At 35.7% G+C, this 19,298-nt stretch overlaps 3 protein-coding genes across 5 annotated transcripts; 2 read left to right on the top strand and 1 right to left on the bottom strand.

Moving 5' to 3' along the window:
* The first annotated feature begins 983 nt into the window (after positions 1-983).
* Positions 984-4,466, top strand: LOC125212028 (la-related protein 1C-like). Of its 2 annotated transcripts, none has more exons than XM_048112037.1 (6): positions 984-1,640; positions 1,751-2,180; positions 2,256-2,421; positions 2,508-2,598; positions 3,577-3,648; positions 3,845-4,466. In XM_048112037.1, exons 1-6 carry the CDS (start codon positions 1,317-1,319, stop codon positions 3,965-3,967), a joined length of 1,206 nt encoding a protein of 401 aa, XP_047967994.1. In that variant the 5' UTR covers positions 984-1,316; the 3' UTR covers positions 3,968-4,466. The 2 variants fall into 2 exon arrangements, with proteins under 2 accessions (XP_047967994.1, XP_047967995.1); XM_048112038.1 differs by having other exon boundaries at positions 988-1,640; positions 2,277-2,421.
* Positions 4,467-7,509: 3,043 nt separating this feature from the next.
* LOC125212027 (la-related protein 1B-like) lies at positions 7,510-11,674 on the top strand. Of its 2 annotated transcripts, none has more exons than XM_048112036.1 (6): positions 7,510-8,346; positions 8,694-9,279; positions 9,382-9,529; positions 9,612-9,702; positions 10,717-10,788; positions 11,066-11,674. In XM_048112036.1, the coding sequence occupies exons 1-6, from the start codon at positions 7,912-7,914 to the stop codon at positions 11,201-11,203; spliced, it is 1,470 nt and encodes a 489-aa protein (XP_047967993.1). In that variant the 5' UTR covers positions 7,510-7,911; the 3' UTR covers positions 11,204-11,674. The 2 variants fall into 2 exon arrangements, with proteins under 2 accessions (XP_047967993.1, XP_047967992.1); XM_048112035.1 differs by having other exon boundaries at positions 7,511-8,361.
* A 4,080-nt stretch (positions 11,675-15,754) lies between these two features.
* LOC125210721 (NEP1-interacting protein-like 1) lies at positions 15,755-17,760 on the bottom strand. The gene is made up of 5 exons (XM_048110300.1): positions 17,499-17,760; positions 16,797-16,975; positions 16,577-16,660; positions 16,318-16,485; positions 15,755-16,203 (listed from the first exon to the last, which is right to left on the bottom strand). The coding sequence occupies exons 1-5, from the start codon at positions 17,680-17,682 to the stop codon at positions 16,081-16,083; spliced, it is 738 nt and encodes a 245-aa protein (XP_047966257.1). The 5' UTR covers positions 17,683-17,760; the 3' UTR covers positions 15,755-16,080.
* Positions 17,761-19,298: the final 1,538 nt, after the last annotated feature.

Raw genomic sequence — 19,298 nt, 5'->3', positions numbered from 1 at the left:
TTCCTCACCCCTTACAGGTCATTCATGTACATGTCTATCAATATTATAAATCAAATTACGCGTTAGATGATGAGACCGAATGACATGTAGGAATCTAAGCCCGGTCAAATTATGTGTTAGATGCTGAGAAGTGAATGAGATGTTGAAATTTAGCCCAACCAATGTAGATTGACATATTTAATTTTTTAAAATCAAATAATTTAGATGATTGTGGTAAGTATATCATTTTCTCTAGACCACTTCTTGATAGTGAAATAAATTTAATTAAGATTTGTCACTTAATTATGAAGTTATTAAATTAATTAATGTGTTAATGAATCCACATGATAAAATGAACTTTCAATACTACATGTCTACATTTAAGATGCTCTATTACTACGTGAAATAATCGTGTTCACAGACACAAATGATGGGTTGTGAAACACATACATGCACACATGCACGAGCCGTCTTGCCTCATGCAATCGTCATGGCACTCTTGGTTTGGGACCAACTCACGTTTATCACACTTGGGCATAGTGGGATAATTATCAGTAGTTTAAAATTAACAATATCAAATTTCATTTCAAAATGTCGTGAAATTAACCAGAATTATAACAATTTGGAAACATAAATGACAACTTCCATTGTAATTTTTTAGGATTAATAATTATTTAAATCGCGAAGTTTGGTCAAATTCTAATTTATCCCATGAACTTCGAAATTGAAATATGAAATCACAAAGTTTCAATTTTTCTCAATGGTCTCATTCACATATAAAATATCTGTCTTTTAACGATATTCAAATCGATATGTTTAATTAAAATAAGTATTTGACAAATAAGAAAAGGCGAAATGTAAATTGCTATTATTCCATTTTTTTTATTTTAATTGAATAATCGTAGCTGCTTTTGAATGCATATGATGATAATAACATTGAAATTTTTTAAGCAAAGGTTATCATGCAAGAAAAGAAAATATTAAGGGCTGATGAAATGAAACAAAATTTTGGAAAAGATTTGTTAGTATAGACTTAGAATTCGTATTAGCTCCGATTTTGAGGGATTGTATACATTTTAATTGGATCAAATTTCATAGGGGAAAATTAATAATGTGGGTGAAAACCTACAGTAATTTTTTCATTTCATAGTTTCTCTCAGAAAACTAGCTTGGGAGGGAAAGGTGTAATACCTGATTTTCACAATTGTGTGATCGAAACCCCATTTTTGGAATCAATTTCCTTGTTCTTTCAATTTTTTCTCGAAATTGGATTCGCATACTGCTGCTTGAGGAGTTTGATTTCGTAAAAGCATCGAAAAACCCTAAATTTGATTTGGATGGCAGCGTCGTTGGAGCCTCCGTCTACTTTCTTTGATGAGGATCATTATCGCATGTTCGTGGAGTCCATGGAGGCGCAAGGCGCGTATTCGCCTCCTGGCCCTTCATCTGTGGGCATTGTTGATTACGAACGGCCTGATTCGCGCTATTATTTGACTGCGTATGAATCTGCTGCTGGTGCGCCGAAGAAGACGGTCTGGAACAAGTCTTCGAGTGGGGCAGCTGGCAAGGTTGGTGCGGTGATGGGGGCGGAGGCTTGGCCTGCTCTCTCGGACACTGCTCGTGGATCCCCCAAGTCTCCGCTAGTTTCGTCAAATGGAGAGGTTTCATCATCTCAATTTTATGTTTCTGTTGTTTATAATGCTTTTTTTGCCTTTCTTGTTCGTTTCATGTTGTTAACAAAATATCTGTAGAATCTATAATTCTTTTATAGGGAGTAGTAGTATCAGACACTAGCATCTCTCCTCAAAACCACACGGCTACGAGTGGCAGTTACAGTATGAAACACATCAGATTTGAGGCTGATGGCACCATATCTCAAGCTCCTTGCATCATAGGAGCTTTAGCTGAATCACAGAAGCAGAATGCTGGAAATTCTGGGCAGAGAGAGAGATCATTTGGTGGTAATGAACAGCAGTCACAGCATCGTTCTTTTAGGGGTAATAATAATGGGCCACAAGCTCGACCTGATGGTTCCTACCATCATAGACACGGTGGAAGACGTGATCATAATCGGAGGGAAAGCTTTGCATCTCAGAAGAGAGATGGTTCTAGGCCCTTTGTACGCGGCCCAGCCCCAAGTTGGCCTTTTGTACCTCCTCCAGTAGTTATGCGACCTTTTGTAAATCCCATGGTTTACCACGGTATGTTTATGTGACCTTTTTGTGAATCCCATGGTTTACCAAGGTAGAATAGTGTTTCATGTAATTACGATGCAGATGTTTTGATGAATCTTGCAGAGATGCCACAGGTATTTTTTGTCCCTGGCCCCCACCTAGATTCACCAAGGCCGCCACCTATGGTCTCATATACGCCACTTTTGTTTCCTGTGCCCGATCCTCACTTACTTAACAAGATTTTGAACCAGATAAACTATTATTTTAGGTATTTGTTACTTGTGTTTGGCCTTCATTTCCTGGTTTCTTCTAAGTGGAGCCTCTTATTTATTTGTTCTCACTATTGTCTTGTAGTAATGAGAACCTGGTCAAGGACATACATTTGCGCAGGAACATGGACCGTGAAGGATGGGTGTCTGTTCACCTTATTGCTGGGTTCAATAAAGTAAGTTGCCTACAAGATATTGTTATTAGTTTGATGTTTGAGTTCTGGCAAACTTCAATGGTGAATACTCCCTCCGTCCCAGGGAAGATGACCCCTTGGGCGGCACGGGATTTTATGCTATTTTATTTCGTGTGTTAGGTGGAGAGAATAAAGTAAGGGAGAAGGAATAAAGTAGAGATAAATGTGTTTCTATTTATTAAAAAAGTTGTGACACAGGTGAAATCCTTAACTATTTACTCTGGTTCTTCAAAAAATCAGTTTTTGAATTGTTGGAAAAAATGTGATAAGATACTTTTGGTTCTTAATAAGTATTCCCTCCGTCCCATTCAATACCTCCACAATCTTGAATGGCACGGGATTTTAGGTGAAGTAGTTGTGTGATAAAATAGAGTGGAAAAGATGATTGAATATTTTAATGAGGAGAGAGAAGAGATGGATTTATTTCCAAACATAGAAAGTGGACATCTTTAGTGGGACAAACAAAAGGAAAGGTGGATATCTTGAGTGGGACGGAGGGAGTACTATATTTATTCATAAAGAAAATAAAACTAACTAATTATAGACAGTAAATATGTTAACTTTTTAAAAATATGTCTTTTGGATTGTACTTCTGTAATCATATATTCATATTTATACATAAGAATTATGGTATGCCCTAGTTAGAGTACTTACTGTTACATATTCAGCTCCTGATGTGCTTATGAGTTGATATCTTGAGTGGGGGTCAAAGTAGATGTCTGTTTTGCTTATGTGGATCGTAGTCTTAATTATATCAATGGATTATGTTCATTTATTCATTGTGATGTTGGAAGTTTATAGTCCTTTGACAAACTATGGGATATGTTGCATCTCCTTTTCTTTTATTGGTTCACAATGTCTGAATTTGCTCTCTGGGATATCCATATAAACTCACTTGTCTGATGGGATGGTTTTTAGCCTTTGCTGTAAATTTCAGTTTACATTTCATCAATTTTACAGGTCAGGCAGCTGACAAACAATATTCACCTTATATTAGATGCCTTACAAGCTTCCTCTATCATCGAAGTGCAGGTAAATATATGACCTTTAGTCTTTATCCACTACTTCCAACATACCTATTATACATACATATTAGTCCAAATCATATTGGCGTAATGCTAGTTGTGCTATAAGTCTGCGAGATCAATGTTTTTTCATAAAATCTTTGGGACCTTAGTTATGTTGGTCTGTCGCTTAATGCATTTTCCCCCTTTCCATTTGCCTGCAGGGTGATAAAGTGAGACGCAGAGGTGATTGGCTTAAATGGTTGATGCCGCCTACTCAAAATCCTACCACAAGCCCTGCAGTTTATGCTTCTAGTCAGAATAACTATTTAGAAGATATTGGCTAGAGACCTGCCCTGCTTAACGCCGTATGGGAACTCAAGCCACCCAAACTGCGTAGCGTGCATTTATCCAAGATGCATTTGAATGGAAAACAATCCCCATGTCTCCCCCCTTGGCACAATTTTGTTTGCTTTTATTTTAGGAGAAAACAGGAAAAAAAGAACCCTGGCAGCATATGCCGGAACGATTATTTTAAGCAGCAGGCATCTGATTTTGATCACAAATGTGTGACGGAATGATGTCTTTCTCCTTACTGACAGCGGCTTCACTTCTTGGTTAATCACAAATAAGAGAACAATTGGTAGAAAATTATTTGTAGTTGGAATTTTGTGACTTTATAGCCTGATTTTTCAGGTTCAATTTTTGTTTCCAACTTTCCGATGAGTTTTTTCTTTACTTTCTTCTTGCCTAGCTTTATAATTCATAGAAATGAGATATGTACAGAATAAGTCCAATTTGTGAGCCAATGCTTGGATTTGTTGAAGGTGTTTCATGTTTTCTTCATTTATGGCTGATTTCTTGTTTATTTGTTTTCCTTTTTGTTCCATCATTTTAATAATGTGTTTAGCTTTTCTCTTAGTTAATACTTTATGTATAAATAAATATAAAAGGCAGCTCAAAATCATTCTAAGTAAATAAAAACTTTAAAGAATGGGATGTGTCCATCTTTGGGAAGATTGATTTTCAACATAGCATTGTGGAATAATATCTCTTTGTTTTAATTTATCTAGCTCCTCCTACTTTTGTAGTCAAATTCATGAATTACTCTCAATTAACCAAGATTATTTATGGACATGATCTCGATCAATTAAAAAACTGTAGCCTTTAGGTACATGCCCCTAATAAAATCTATGGTTTTAACTTTTAACTAATTACAATTTGTCGGATATTGCGACCAGGGGAATTAGCTCTTTATTTGCCCTTCTAGCTTAATAAATTGATATATAGTATGCTTATATTTTATAATGTGTATAGCACATTGAGCCGTTATTTTGTAAAAGATCTAAAGAAACAAACAACGATTGAATTGAAGAGAAGAAAAAAAATAAATGATTATCAATGGGAAAAACATGGCAAAGAAAATAAAGGGACTCATTAAATTATTTATATTCCAACCTAACATATCAAATAATAATGACAATGACATTCCACCCTTTGCCCTTCACTTTTTCTTTTATCTATAACCAAACACCCTTAAACAAATTATCATGTTATATACCTAAGTTTCACGTTGTAAATCGTATGTGAGAAACTAGTAAAATCGAGCCTATTTTCATAGAAATTCCTCCTCGCGTAGTCTTAAAATTCATTGGATGATTTTTCTTCTTCCTCTGTTTTGACCAACAATAATATATTAATTGAATAAGAAGATTTAAGCTGCACAATTTGACCGAGACGATTTTTTCAACCAGTATATGATTCTTGATTTCTTTCTTTATAAGACGATCACTTTATGATTTAGATCCACCAAAAAGATTTGTTAGTTCCACCATTTATATTTTCTAAACTACAGTTTTTGTAATATAATAATACGCCATTTTTATAATCAAAATTATTAGTTGACAACTAATTTTATTTTCACATTGTGTAGCCAAATTTTGAGATATAGAAATATAAATGCTCTTAACTCATTCATTTTAACTTTTCTCTCTTTATTTGGTCTTTCTCGACAATTCTCTTTAACTAGTCTCCTCCCCTCTCTCTCTCGACTGCATTAACGGTATAAAAAAGTACCAAGCTTTCTTACATTTAACTTTGATAGTTATTCAAAAGTTTATTTGACCACTAATGTATACTCCCTTAATCTCTTAAAATTATATTTATGCACTTTTTATTTTTGTCCATCTCATAAAAATATGAGCATTTCACTTTATGGAAAGTTCTCCCCACTCGTTACCAATATATATCAATTTATTTACAATTTATACTACTATAACCCACCATTACAACTGAATAAATTAACACTAATAATAATATAGATCCCACTAACCACTAACCACTAACACTAGTTTAACTATCATTTATGCTTAATTTTTGTGCCATTTCATATGCCTATATTTTTATAGGATAGAGAGAGTATTACAGAAAACAACGACTACTCAGAGTACGATAGGCTATCACTCAAAGTCATCAAATTTAAAACATACAATATTTCACTTTGGGATGAAGTTTCCGATCATCTCTCCAAATAACCATGCAGTGCCGATGCCCATTACACACAGGTTGTATGCGTGTAAGTCTGGTATTCATGGTTTGAATTAGTGAATTCATACCATGCATACCAAACTTTCACCTTCCAATGCATAGGATGACCTAGATACTAATTCAAATTATGCATACCAATCTATACGTACTTCACAAATGTACTAACATTTTGATATCATAAGAATGAATGCATTGGAAGGTGAATAACATACCTTATCACTCCATTATTCCTCAAGAGTTTTCCTTCGTCTTCTTGTCATTTGGAAATTGCTTTGTTACAATGAACATGTTAAAAGAGAAAATGTAAAAAAATGAAAACGTTTGATCGTAATGTTATAGGAGTACATAAGAAATTAAATTTAGCTTTTCATTTACCTGGTTTTTTCTTCTTGCACGAGAATCTACAACAATAATACAGTATATTCAAAATGCAATTTTATCCGAAAATACAATCAATTAATTAAAATTAAATTGATGACTAATTATTGATATTATAATTCTATATTACTACTCTTACACGTTTTGAATCTGTTGTGTATGCGTGTAGTGTCCTGTCTACTAGCATCAAGAGTCCCATCAAGCCACTTGAATTAGGCTATCTTCTAAAAAACGATTTAAAACAATTGCGACAATTTCTTTTAATTGTCCTTTCTAGACAAATTATTTTTACCACTTTGTAAATTAATTACAATAAACCTAAAACGGAATCGAATAAAGATCTAAATTATAGGAGTACTAATAGAATCGAATAAATATCTAAATTATAGAAGTACAATTTTTTACATATTTCTAACTCTATCATTCCTTTCTATATTTACACTACATATTTCTATGCATAGTATGCACGTTCTATCCCGATTTAAGTTTAATTTTTTTTTTTTTACTTTGTTAATACTGCTCTAGTATTTCAGTTAGTTTATAGACTCATTAAAACAAATTACTATAAAATCTGGAATTTTTTTGGTGAGAGTCAGGACAGTTTAAGGCGTGAAAATAAATTCTAATTCTTTTGCTTGATTTCACTGGCATTAAATAATCCTACTATAATTAATATTTTCATATATACATTCAACGTAGTAATTGTGAAACTGAAGTGTACATCCTACTTACTTAACTTGCCGAAAATTTAATGGAGGAAATCACATTTATTTTTTCACACCTATTTATAGAGATGGACCTAAGTACTTTAAATTTTAAATCATGATTATTTAGTTACTACTAATACACTTGTTTGATACGTACAATTGGACAACATACGTTATTTTATTATACTTTTACTCAAAATTAAATAAAAAGAAATTGCGGTGGTAATATTTAGTGCTAAGCAAAGAATAAAAGACAAAGCTAGTAAGAGAGAGAGAAGAGCGAGAGTCGAGGTTTGTTTCTCTGTAGAAGAAAAAAAAAAGAAGGAAACTTCAGTGACGAGAAAAATCTCTCCGTCTCCGCTCTTTCCTTCGATTCTGATCGATTTTTGGAATGTTCGTTGATTGATTCGATTGGATTCGATTCGATTTTTTTTTTCTTTCTCATTTCTATTCCTTCGATTTTTTTTTCTTTTGGTTTCAATTGATCGGCTTTAATCCAAGTGATGTCTTGAGTTTTGATCCACTGAAATTTCGCTAACCCAATCAAGTATTGGAATCAGATTCCAAAAGCTACTACTAATTCTTCGAATTTGCTGAGTTGTTGAATTGGGGAGTACCAAAACCCTCATTTGGTGGAGGAAGAAAACCCTAATTTTGGGATGTCGACGGCCTTTGACGCTTCCTCCGATCCTATCCAAGCTCAGAATTCTCCCAGGGGCCGCCAATCAAGGAGGTCGTCGGCGGCGCGCGGCGTGCCTTCCCCCTCCGCCTCTCCTCCGTCTATGCCGATTTCGGGAATCGTTGATCAGGAACACTTTTTGACTTCCTCTTCTTCAACGTCTTCGGATTCCTTACCTGTCAAAGAAGTCAACACGGTGGTGGATGATGGTATTGCCGCGGCGGCGGGTGAAGATTTTCAGCTGGAAAATGGGGAGGCCGGAAAGAAGCCAGTGTGGAACAAGCCATCCAATGGGGCAGCTGCCAAGGCGGTGGGTGCTGTCATGGGTGCTGAGTTGTGGCCAGCTCTGTCCGAGTCTGCTCGTGCATCCCCTAAATCTCCTACATATTCTCTCAAGCCTCTCTCTCATGGATCAGTCAGTATCTCACAGGTTTTTGGTCGTTGTGCATTGATTTCAATTTAATCTGATTCGTTATATTCGTATTCATCTAGATTATTATGAGCTTGAATGATTTTTATTACTAATCTATTTTTCAGGATCGATGTTTTTTCCTTGCATATTGATTTTATTATGTCTGTTATTACTACTACTATATATAGAATTATGTACTATTTGATTTGTTGAACTTGAATGTTATGCCTATATTATTTTACACTTTGAAAGAAATGAATGTATATTAGTGTTAATTTAGTTCTGAATGTTTGTTGAAAATGAAAATATTATCTGTAAATTTGTGTTTGTGTTTGTGTTGTGATGTATAGGAGGATTTGACTGGAGGATCTGTGTCTTCACCAAAAGAAGTTGGTAGTAGTGTCTCAAGTCCAAAATCAGTTTCGAACCATGTTAACTCCTCTCGCCCCAAGCGAGAGTCAGCTAAGCATAGCAGTGGCAGCTCTAGTCCGCACATGCCATCTACGGACAATATTTCTCAAGCTCCTCTTCCACAACATGGTTCAACGGTTGATGCTCTGACTCATAGTACAGGTAAACTTTCAGTCGGAGAACCTTCTAGGGATAACAACACAAAAAATAAGGACAATGCACAAAGAGGAGGATCTTATAGTGCGAATGAGACACAACCACAACAACAACGTACTTATAGAAGGAATAATAGTGGGCCACTTACTCGAGGTGATGGTTCTTATCACCATGGAGGACGACGTGATCAAGAACGTGGTGGAAAACAAGATTGGGGTCATCGAAGTTTTAACCATAATAGAGAAAGTCATGGATCCCAACAGCGAACGGGCTCTAGGCCTTTTCTACGTGGACCAGCTCCTAACACGCCTTTTGTTCCCCCACCTCCGGTTGCTGTACGACCTTTTGTTGCACCTGTGGTTTATACCGGTGAGTTTGCTCTTTTGAATTAATCTTTTGAGTGTGTAGAATGTATTTGTGGAGCTTATATAACATAATGTTTCTTCTTACAATTGTTTGGTGAATATACAGAAATGCCATCTCCTGTGTTTTATGTCCCTGGACCTCATCCAGATTCACTTACTCCTATGTCTATGGTTCCAATGCCATCCATGTTTTTCCCCATGCCTGATCCTCACTTGCCTACCAAGATAGTGAATCAGATTGATTATTATTTTAGGTACCGTTTGGTGGTTTCTTTTGTCTTTTGCATTTAGGTCTTATTTCTTTAGCTCATATCTACTGTATTTAATGTCTTGTAGTAACGAGAACTTGGTAAAAGACACATTCTTGCGTCAGAATATGGATGGCGAGGGATGGGTTCCTATTAAGTTAATAGCAGGCTTCAAGAAAGTAAGAAAACCACAATCGATTTTCAAATTTTAATTGTTTTTTCTCTTTCCTTGTCTTTTATATTGAATTTTATGGGCCTTCAAGTTATTGAGTGGCCCCAAAAATAATCAAAATTGGGAAATTAAATTGTGTGATTATAACTTTTGGTGGAACTAGTTGATTCAATATATAATGAATGAGAATGGAAAGAATCTTTTTGGTGAGATTTGGTACCTTCATAAAAGGGATCAATGTCCTTAAGAATGTCAATAGCACAAGATTTGTGCATAGTGTATACTGAGTTAATCTAAACCACAAGTTGGTTAGAAGATTATGTTCTAGGCCTAGGTTGCTAGAAATCTTTTATGAAGGGTCATATGGAGTATTATATTGGAGGATTTTAAAATGTTTGGAAATACCATTTATAATTTTTTCATGTGCCTTCCAAAGCTCTCACTTCCAATTCACCATCAGAAAAAAAATCTAGTTTCAGTAGGCGGCTTGCAAATTCTGCTGTGAATTGCTCCCTCCGTCCATGAATAGGGTTACCGTTTTTCCAATTTAGTCCGTTCGCGAATAGGAGTCCGGTTCACTTTTACCATAAATGGTAATAGGGTCCCACATTCCACTAACTAATCCAACTCACAGTTCATTTAAAACTAATATATACAAGTGGGAGTGTGGGACCCATATTCCACTTACTTTTTTCCACCCATGTTTCTTAACATTTCTTAAAACCCGTGCTGCCAAGAAATGGGCCTTCTAATCGGACGGGGGGAGTATTTAGCACCACCTGTAACTAATCTAATTTGTTATAAAGCTGAGATATATGAAGATTTTTCTGTCAAATATTTGTAAATTGACTCTGTAACAATATTAGGCTGGATACTCTTAGTTGTCAGAACAGTACTCACTGATCCTGTACTGTATTTGCCATTATTCAATTATTTTTATTTTATTTTTGTTTGATATAAGCTTTAACATCACCACAATCTTCTCCTTATATGTTTTGTTTATTGTAACTCATGCTTACAGGTCATGCAGCTGACAGACAATATTCAGCTTATCTTGGATGTTATAAAATCTTCGAATGCTGTGGAAGTGCAGGTGAGTTAATAAGATAGTACTTTGTATCCGTCACCATGATGTCTCCCATGTGAGGCAGGGCAGTTCTAATTACATTGGATAATCAACTTCAGTCAAATTCTGTTTATATTGGATTTAGTATTTAGCACTATATTGATCTTGAATGGTTTGGTCCTTTTTTATTTGGTTTATATTGAATTTCTAGTCCCACTGCACTACTATAGTATTTTATGCTAGGATGGATAACATTTTAGCTACTTTTCGAGTTAGCTTAAGTGAGAATTTCTTTGCTTTGCAGGGTGATAAAGTGAGGCGCAAAGGAGATTGGATGAAATGGATAATGCCACCCTCTCAAGCCACTGTAATGAGTCCTCAATCAATTAACGGATTCAGTCCGAATATGCTTGCAACACTGGATGAGAAACCAGCCAAATAGAGAGGCATATCCCACGCCTTCCTCTAGAAATGTGGAATCACTGGCACAATCTTTTACGACAGACCAAGCTGTTCAGATGACGCACACCGCACCCACAGTGCTGAACTTTTGTTTCTCTCTCTCTCTCTCTCTCTCTCTCTCTCTATCTATCACTCTCTGTCTCTTCCTTCTTCTGTGATTTTTTTGGAGAGAACCTGATGAAAGATCGACCAGCCGTTTATGCTGGATATTTATTTACCGGGAGATAGTTGATTTTGATCTTAATATATGTGATGGGATGATTTCTATAGACAAATAAAAACACTAAGCTTGGTGAAGAACAAAGGAGGATAGAAAATAATGGACAGTTTGTTTTAAAATATTGGGTTCGACTTTTGTATGCCATTGTTCGCTATTTCGTGGCTGATGTTTTTGCTGCGTGGGCATTTGTGGATGCTTTATGGTTATAAATTACTTATTTCTTCGCCTGAAGGTTGTGTTGCATTTTTTAGTACTGAGAAGGTGATGATCCTTTGTTTTCGGTTATATTTGAATTTGTCTACGTTTTCATATATTTTGTTTGACAGGAAGTTTCATTCAACACCTTGAGAAAGATAAAAGTAGTTTTATATAGTGTGGGTATGAATCTAATTTTTTTACAAGTGGCTGGGCAGAGGCCAAATAGTATTAAATGCATTGTATTGAACGATATAATAGTGTCAAAAGCATTGATGCGAGATTATGAAATATCACGTGAATTATTGGTTGAGATATAAGTCCATGCCTTTAACTGTACTACTAATTATGCTCAGGTAATGAAATTATAAACTTGGATATAAATACTAGTGAAAGTTCTGGTTTCAACCACCCTTCTCAAGAATAGTTTGGATCCATAGTGGGTCGCATCATTATTGGATCCATAGGTTCACTCTCTAAGAGCATCTCCGTTGGCGTCTCTCCCACTAGGACTTCCCACAAAAACTTCATGCCACGTCATCACTAGGACTTCCCATTTTACTGCCACATCACTAGGACTTTCCACTAGGACATCCATTAATTAAGACTTCCCGCAATAAAATTAAAATTCACAATTATTCAATTTACGGAATTAAAATTTCAACACGAATACGAACGGGGAAATGCGAATATTTCATTAAAAAAAAGCATACATTATTCGGAAAAAAAAATTACATAGTCAATAAAAAAAAGCAACCACATCAACGTCCACCCCTCCGCGTCCAAACCTCTTCGATGATATCCTCCTCAAGTCGAATATGGGCATCTCTTTGCCGCATGTCGGCAAATGCGCGCAACCGCTCAACCTCTCCATGAGGTACCCCCATGTTCACATTCGTGCTGGCCACGCCGTGGCTTGGACCGGCTCCCGTATCATCTTCGTAGGTCCACTGAGTCAATTCGTCCCCTTCACTTTCGACAATCATGTTGTGCAAATGTCGCCGATGTTGGGAATATACCACTACCGTGCAGGACCCTTCACCATCCCCCATCAACTCTGGGGCACACCAAATGCCCGCTCAACATCCTTGCGCGCTGCCTCCTGACGGCTCGCAAAGTAGGACTTCTTTGGTCCGATCGCATGCTTGATCGTCTTCACAAAAACGGGCCAGTTTGGGTGTATCCCATCCGCCAAATAGTATCCCATATTGTGTTGGTTGCCGTTGGCGACGAAACTGATGGCGGGACCAACGCCATTGCACTGATCGTTGAACAGGGGCGACGACTGGAGGACGTTGAGGTCGTTGTTCGACCCAGCGACTCCAAAATAAGCATGCCATATCCACAGCCGGTAGTCAGCTACAACTTCAAGGATCATCGTGAGATGTTTGGCTTTGAAGCCTGAAGTGTGTATCCCCTTCCAGGCGGCGGGGCAGTTCTTCCACTCCCAATGCATACAATCTATGCTGCCCAACATCCCAGGGAACCCGTGCACCGACCCGTGCATATTTATCAGCCGCTGGCAGTCTTCGGGGCTCGGACTCCGAAGATAGTGATCCCCGAATATCGATCTAACGTCCGCGCAAAAATTCAGCAGACACTCGACGGCTGAAGACTCGCCAATGTGGAGGTACTCGTCGAGCATGTCGGTCGGGCCTCCGTACGCCAGTTGCCTTCGATTGCGGCAGTGCACTTCTGTAAGGGCGTGTGTCCGGGTTTGCCAGCCGCATCCTCCCCCGATCCCGAAAAACTCGTATCTTCTCTCTAAAGCACCCACGATATGCATAAACAGCGGACAATGCATCCTAAAACGTCGTTGGAATAAGGCATCCCCAAAACGCGGCTGCGGAGTGAAGTAGTCCTGATACAACCGAATATGTGCAACAATGTGGTCCCGGGGTACATGACGTCGGCGATGGATCGGCCGAGGTACCGCCGCCGCCTGCCGCCTGCTGCCTCTGCCGTAGCAATCGATCAATCGCCCCTTCCACAGCGAGATCCAATTCATTATCACTATCACTAGCGCCTCCGCCACTACCACCCGCACGACTACTAGTCATTCTAGATATACTTGAAAATAGAGTTTAGAGAGAGAAACTTGTCAACACAAGTGGTGTAAATGAAATGAAGTTCAACGAGCCGTATTTATAGGGTTAAAAAAAAACAAAAAAAAACAAATCAAAATTACTTGGACGTCCGAGCCCATCCGACGGGCAAATGGGACGGGTGTGTCCTACCATTTCGTTCACTACGGCGGACGTCCGGTCGAACTTCCGCGACATCCTACCGCGACGTCCGCCGTTGAAGATGCTCTAAATATTTCTTCTATTTTTGTTTTTAGGAGGTCAATATCTTATGTTTTTGTTTTAATGTTATTGTCACCAACTAGCCTCCATTTATTTATCATTCCCATTGTTTTCTATTCTCCTTCCAAGAAAGACACTCAGCTATTTTTCGGTGATTAATTGTGTCAAATTATCAATCGCAAAATTCACTATTTGATGAATACAATTATGTATATTCGTATATAAACATGAATATATCCAGTTTGAAAGATAAATTAGTATGAGATACAATATTTGACGAGTTAATATAGATTTGGTCTAATACTTCTTCCGTCCCATAACTCCCCTCTTGTTATTTTTGTCTCTCATACTAAGAGTTTGCTCGTACTTTATAAAAATAAATACTTATCTTTACATTCTACTAATTCATTTCACTTAAATTTTATTAAAAAAATGATATATATATATATATATAGATATATTGGGACTCATATTCCACTAATTTTTTTAACCTACTTTACATTTTTTAGAACTCGTGTCGAAACAGATGTGAACTCCTATTCCGGGACGAAAGGAGTACTAAATTAATAGTACTTGATTTATAATAAGATGTTTGGTTGTCAAGATAATATCTAAAATAATTTTAATAAGGTGTTTGGTTGATAAGAATAACATAAAATTTAAATATATTTATTATAAATATGAATCAATTTTAATTAATCCATTAAATAAATAATTAACTCCCATTAATGTCATTAATTAAGAATCAATATGATCAAACTAACACTATCCCATCATCAGCTTCTTTTCTCTACATTTCCGAATCATCATTGTCAAACATAAAATCCACCCAACAAAAAAAAAAAAAAACCACACAAAAACCCGAAAACACACGCATATCCAAAAAAATAGCATCGTGGAAACTCAGATATTTCAGTAGGAAGGATGATTGGAGATCAGACAATCTAGTCACAGGGGTATAACATATTATACTGCACCCATCCACGAAAAATAATGATCCATATAGCTATACAAATTTAAAATTTTATAACAAAATTAATAAAGAAAAAGAATATTAAATAAAATAATTAAATTATTATTAGTAAAAAATAAAATCCACCATATTAGAGAGATACAGATGCAATAACAGTAAGGTTAATTTTAGTGAATGGACCAAAATCGAAAAAATGAAATTGTTTTCCACAGAGAGTATTAATAATGCACTAGTAACTAGTTATCTTTTCAAATGTAGCATCTACTAAAACATCTTAATTAGGAACGTCAAAAATAGATCTGAAATATATATTTCACATTGATCAAAAAGATTGGAATTTATCCAATGTTGTGAATTATGATGCAAATGAAAATTCGACAGCTGTGTAGCTTTAGATCAAAATGCCAACTTGCCCCACACAGGGATGATGACATTCTCAAAATTAACATTTTGAGATAACTAGCCTCAAAAATTGGGTGAAACAAAAACCTAATAAATATTGAGCCAACCTAAGTTATTATATGATTTACATCAATCTGTCTAAAGTGAATGAGTAGGAGCATGGCATGATGTGCAAAGGACAGGCTTAAGAATACAAGAAAAACTTAGTTTATCTCAAACTGTACAATCACATATACATGCAATACCACTGAAATACCAAATCAATTAGATCACCAAATAACAGAGCTATTACAGTTGGATCCGGGTGCAACAGCGGTGAAGTGACAAAGGTCGACATAATTAAAGACTAGCGAATTAGCAACAGAGTTTAGTAGTTAAGGATGCATGAGAACCCAACCGTTTTTCGACCAAGAAACCCTAACTCGTGGAGTAGAATACATTAACAGTGTAACATCCTATTGTGAAGCAAGGTTTGGTGTTGTTAAATTACAATGTATACAGCTAAATCCGAACATAGGACACAATGAGACCAGTATCACAAGTCAAAATTTTCTCTACACTAAAGGATGATCAAAAAAGCAGAATGACCAAACCTGAAACTAGTGTCTAGAATTTTATTTACATATCATACATATGAGATTATAGGGAGATATTCTACAACTAATGGTTCGAAAGGATGAATGGTCATACCCTACATGTAAGTATGAAGAAATTTTTAAAAAAAGAAAGCAGTTTTCCGTGTAATATAATCAGAATAAATATCACAGATCCCTTCTGCACAATGGGCAAGAACCATGTCTAACCAGCCAAGTATCAATGCAAGGTAGATGAAACATGTGGTGACAATGTGGCAAGCGACGTACAGTCTCCCCAAGCTGAAAGTCCTATACATTCAAAAAGGAGACTATTGAGAAAAACTTTTCAATAAGGCTACTGAGATCATTTTTTAATACAAATAAACAAAATGCAATTGATGGTACGAGAAACTGCATTGGTACCTGAAGACAAACTGAACATGAGACTCCATCCCCTGAAGTATCAGCACTTTCATCTCCGGTGATTGTGAACTTTGGGATCTTCTCAACCATGTCTACCAATAAACCTTTTGCCCCTCCCGTGTCAAAGATGTTTGGGACTTCTTCAAAAGGTGCTTCGACAGCTCCCATCTGATTCAAGAAAAAGAACTAAGTAAGCAAAAGGTATCAACTCATGTACAAGTCCAGTAATACTTCCTGGAACCTACACAGCCTTATATACCTGGCTTTGCACTGCACTAAGCATAGCTGGTCCAATACGTTCACGTACAAGTCTCCCACTCAGGAGGCTCGCTATGACATCAATCTACACAATCCAAGAAACCAATTATAAGGTTTTGGAATTGAACATATTTAAAAATGTGATTCTTGACAATGCACATTGCTTTAATGGACAAACTAAAAGACGCAACAATGATACAGATGAAGGACGTTTCCCTCACCAGATAGAGGAGACACCCTAATCCAGATTCATCCGACTGCCATAAAAGCAGAGACGACTCGAAGACCTCAATAGAGAAAACAGCCCCGGAAATGGCTCCCACCGAAGCCCCTCTAATAAACCCACTTTCCGTCTCTTGGCCGATCAAAGCTCCTGTAATTGCCCCAAGTAGAGTTCCAACTGCATAGACATGGACCGACGCATTTGTTAGCTTAAATATTTAAAAAGGACACAAAACAGAGAAGTATATGATGCCAAAATGCATCATCCCAGCACCAAATCTTCAAAACTATAATGATAGTATATCGAATTCGAAATAAAAAAAATCCAGGTCCAATAATACCTCGTATCTAACATTGCAAGCATTGTAAAATGGCAAAATAGCAACTTTGCATATAAATAATAACCCCTCAAAAAGAGACAAAATCTCAAAACCTAGATTAGTCCAAACCTTGGTTTTCCCCCGCTAAAATCAATACAGCTAAAAAGCCTAAAAAAGAAGCCAATTTTGAGAGCAATTGAATAATATTAGGTGATAAAGATTTTCAGGCACAGAGATCTTAATTCGCCCAATTATTGAGGGATAAGACACAAAGCACGAACAAGAATTAGGGAAACCCAACAACATGCAAAGATCACAAAAAATGTGCAGAATAAATTAGAAAAAAATGAGCAAAACGGAATGAAATGAGGAATTACTCACTCAAAGCGAAGAAAAATGTGAAAATTGCGGAGAACACGTTCCCCAGTAGAGCAGAAACCGCGCATCGAATGAAATCTTTGATCTTATTGAGTAGAAATCCGAAGGAGGAATAGGTTTCGGAGGAGGAAGGCGATGATGATGATGATTGGGGGAAATGATGAGACGGGTATGCGTAAAACTCCATTGATTCCTGAAACGGAGAGTCTACAATTACAAACCTTTTTCTCTTTCTTTGAAATTGGTTTCCCCTATTTTGTTCAGGTGAGGAAACAGCTGTCCCAAATATATAAACACGTATCAATTTAATATTCATTTTCATTTTCATTTGTCACCAATTATTTATTCAATTTACTAATTTGGAAATATCTCTGCGCTTCCGCGACTCCAATTTTTTTATTATAAATCTATTCATTTCCGAAAAATATCTGCAACAGCCACACTTATTTATATTTACTCGACTAAATTTCAGTTGGATTGTAATTCGCTGATCAAATACTATATTTTACGTCAAATTGTTGAGTGTAATTAAATAATAAAAATATTAATATTTTAATGAGAATGAAGATTGATTTTTTTTTTTGGCAAAATATAAAAAAGATGGACAGACTAAAAATGAAAGATGAATAGGGTGATTTTTAGTTTGCGAATTATGCACATGTAAGTTGAATGCAAATTTAGGTAGAATTGTTTAGTACAATTAATTAGAAAAAATAGTATATTTTAATATTTCAATGAGATGAAAGAAAGAGAAATTTATGATAAATATGCAAATATGAGAAATTATAAAATAAAAAATAGAGATCTTAAATAAGACAGAATAAATACTACTACTAATTATTATCATTCTTAAAATATGATTAGTAAAATTTTCTTTTACAATGAAAAATTATCTGAAAAACTAGGATTGAAATTGTTGATATAGAAAATGGCTAAATAAGCTTAGAAATCGTGCATTTTTCAACAACTTATCATATTGGTTAGTTCTGTATAATCAGTAAACTTCCACTTTTTGATAAGTTTTATCTTTGGTGGTGTGAGCTTAAATCTCCACTAGCAATATTTAATCACGTTTTCTTATATCTTTCCTACATTTTACTAATTTCACATTAAAACTCGTTCATTCTCAAAGTATCTATCTTTATGAACGGATAGAACAATAATTTTATTTTTATTATTATTTTCTTAATATTACTATTCACTTTACAAATTTCATATTAATCAATAAGTGGACTTTCAAAAGAAGTAGTAAATGACAATAATAAGTGCAAGATTAATTCAGACGAACTTAACCAAGTCAGAACATAAAATTAGATTTCTAGAAAATATTGAAGTAATAGTAATACATATAATTTTCAAAATTGTTGATTGTTGATTGTTGATTGTTGAAGTCGTCACATAACACGCTTGCCACGAAATGTTTCATTGCTCATTTAATGTCTTTCATTATATAAACTCGTTTTGAAGCTACGAATTTTCATAACTACTCAATTCAATTTAATGACCATTTTATATCGCGTTCAAATAATTCTTGTATACGGAAATAGTCAATGATTCTTAGGACTCGTTTGATAAAAAAGATGGGATATGAGAAGATATGTAAAACAAGATAAGAAATACGGGCTTCATGTCAAGATATGCAAATATATAATTTTTTTCCGTTGTTGTTTGATAGAAAAGAAATTATCTAAATTTGTATTGTATATTAAATAACATGGCTTAACTTGACAAATTGGTGGGATACATAAACAAGGTTAATGTTATAATTTTGGTAAGATTAGATAGGGTCCTGGTTTTATATTG

Source organism: Salvia hispanica, chromosome 3 (genome assembly GCF_023119035.1).
Source record: "Salvia hispanica cultivar TCC Black 2014 chromosome 3, UniMelb_Shisp_WGS_1.0, whole genome shotgun sequence".
Lineage (NCBI taxonomy): Eukaryota > Viridiplantae > Streptophyta > Magnoliopsida > Lamiales > Lamiaceae > Salvia > Salvia hispanica.
This window is presented reverse-complemented; position numbering and strand designations above follow the sequence as displayed.

Excerpts from the sequence above, each read along its gene's own strand:
- LOC125212028 (XM_048112037.1), top strand. The coding sequence starts at position 1,317 with ATGGCAGCGTCGTTGGAGCCTCCGTCTACTTTCTTTGATGAGGATCAT. Across the intron at positions 2,422-2,507 it reads CAGATAAACTATTATTTTAG|TAATGAGAACCTGGTCAAGG; the intron begins GTATTTGTTACT and ends ATTGTCTTGTAG. Across the intron at positions 2,599-3,576 it reads TTATTGCTGGGTTCAATAAA|GTCAGGCAGCTGACAAACAA; the intron begins GTAAGTTGCCTA and ends TCAATTTTACAG.
- LOC125212027 (XM_048112035.1), top strand. The coding sequence starts at position 7,912 with ATGTCGACGGCCTTTGACGCTTCCTCCGATCCTATCCAAGCTCAGAAT. Across the intron at positions 9,280-9,381 it reads TGCACCTGTGGTTTATACCG|AAATGCCATCTCCTGTGTTT; the intron begins GTGAGTTTGCTC and ends GTGAATATACAG. Across the intron at positions 10,789-11,065 it reads CGAATGCTGTGGAAGTGCAG|GGTGATAAAGTGAGGCGCAA; the intron begins GTGAGTTAATAA and ends TTTGCTTTGCAG.
- LOC125210721 (XM_048110300.1), bottom strand. The coding sequence starts at position 17,682 with ATGGAGTTTTACGCATACCCGTCTCATCATTTCCCCCAATCATCATCA. Across the intron at positions 16,661-16,796 it reads TAGGGTGTCTCCTCTATCTG|ATTGATGTCATAGCGAGCCT; the intron begins GTGAGGGAAACG and ends TGGATTGTGTAG. Across the intron at positions 16,486-16,576 it reads TTAGTGCAGTGCAAAGCCAG|ATGGGAGCTGTCGAAGCACC; the intron begins GTATATAAGGCT and ends TTCTTGAATCAG.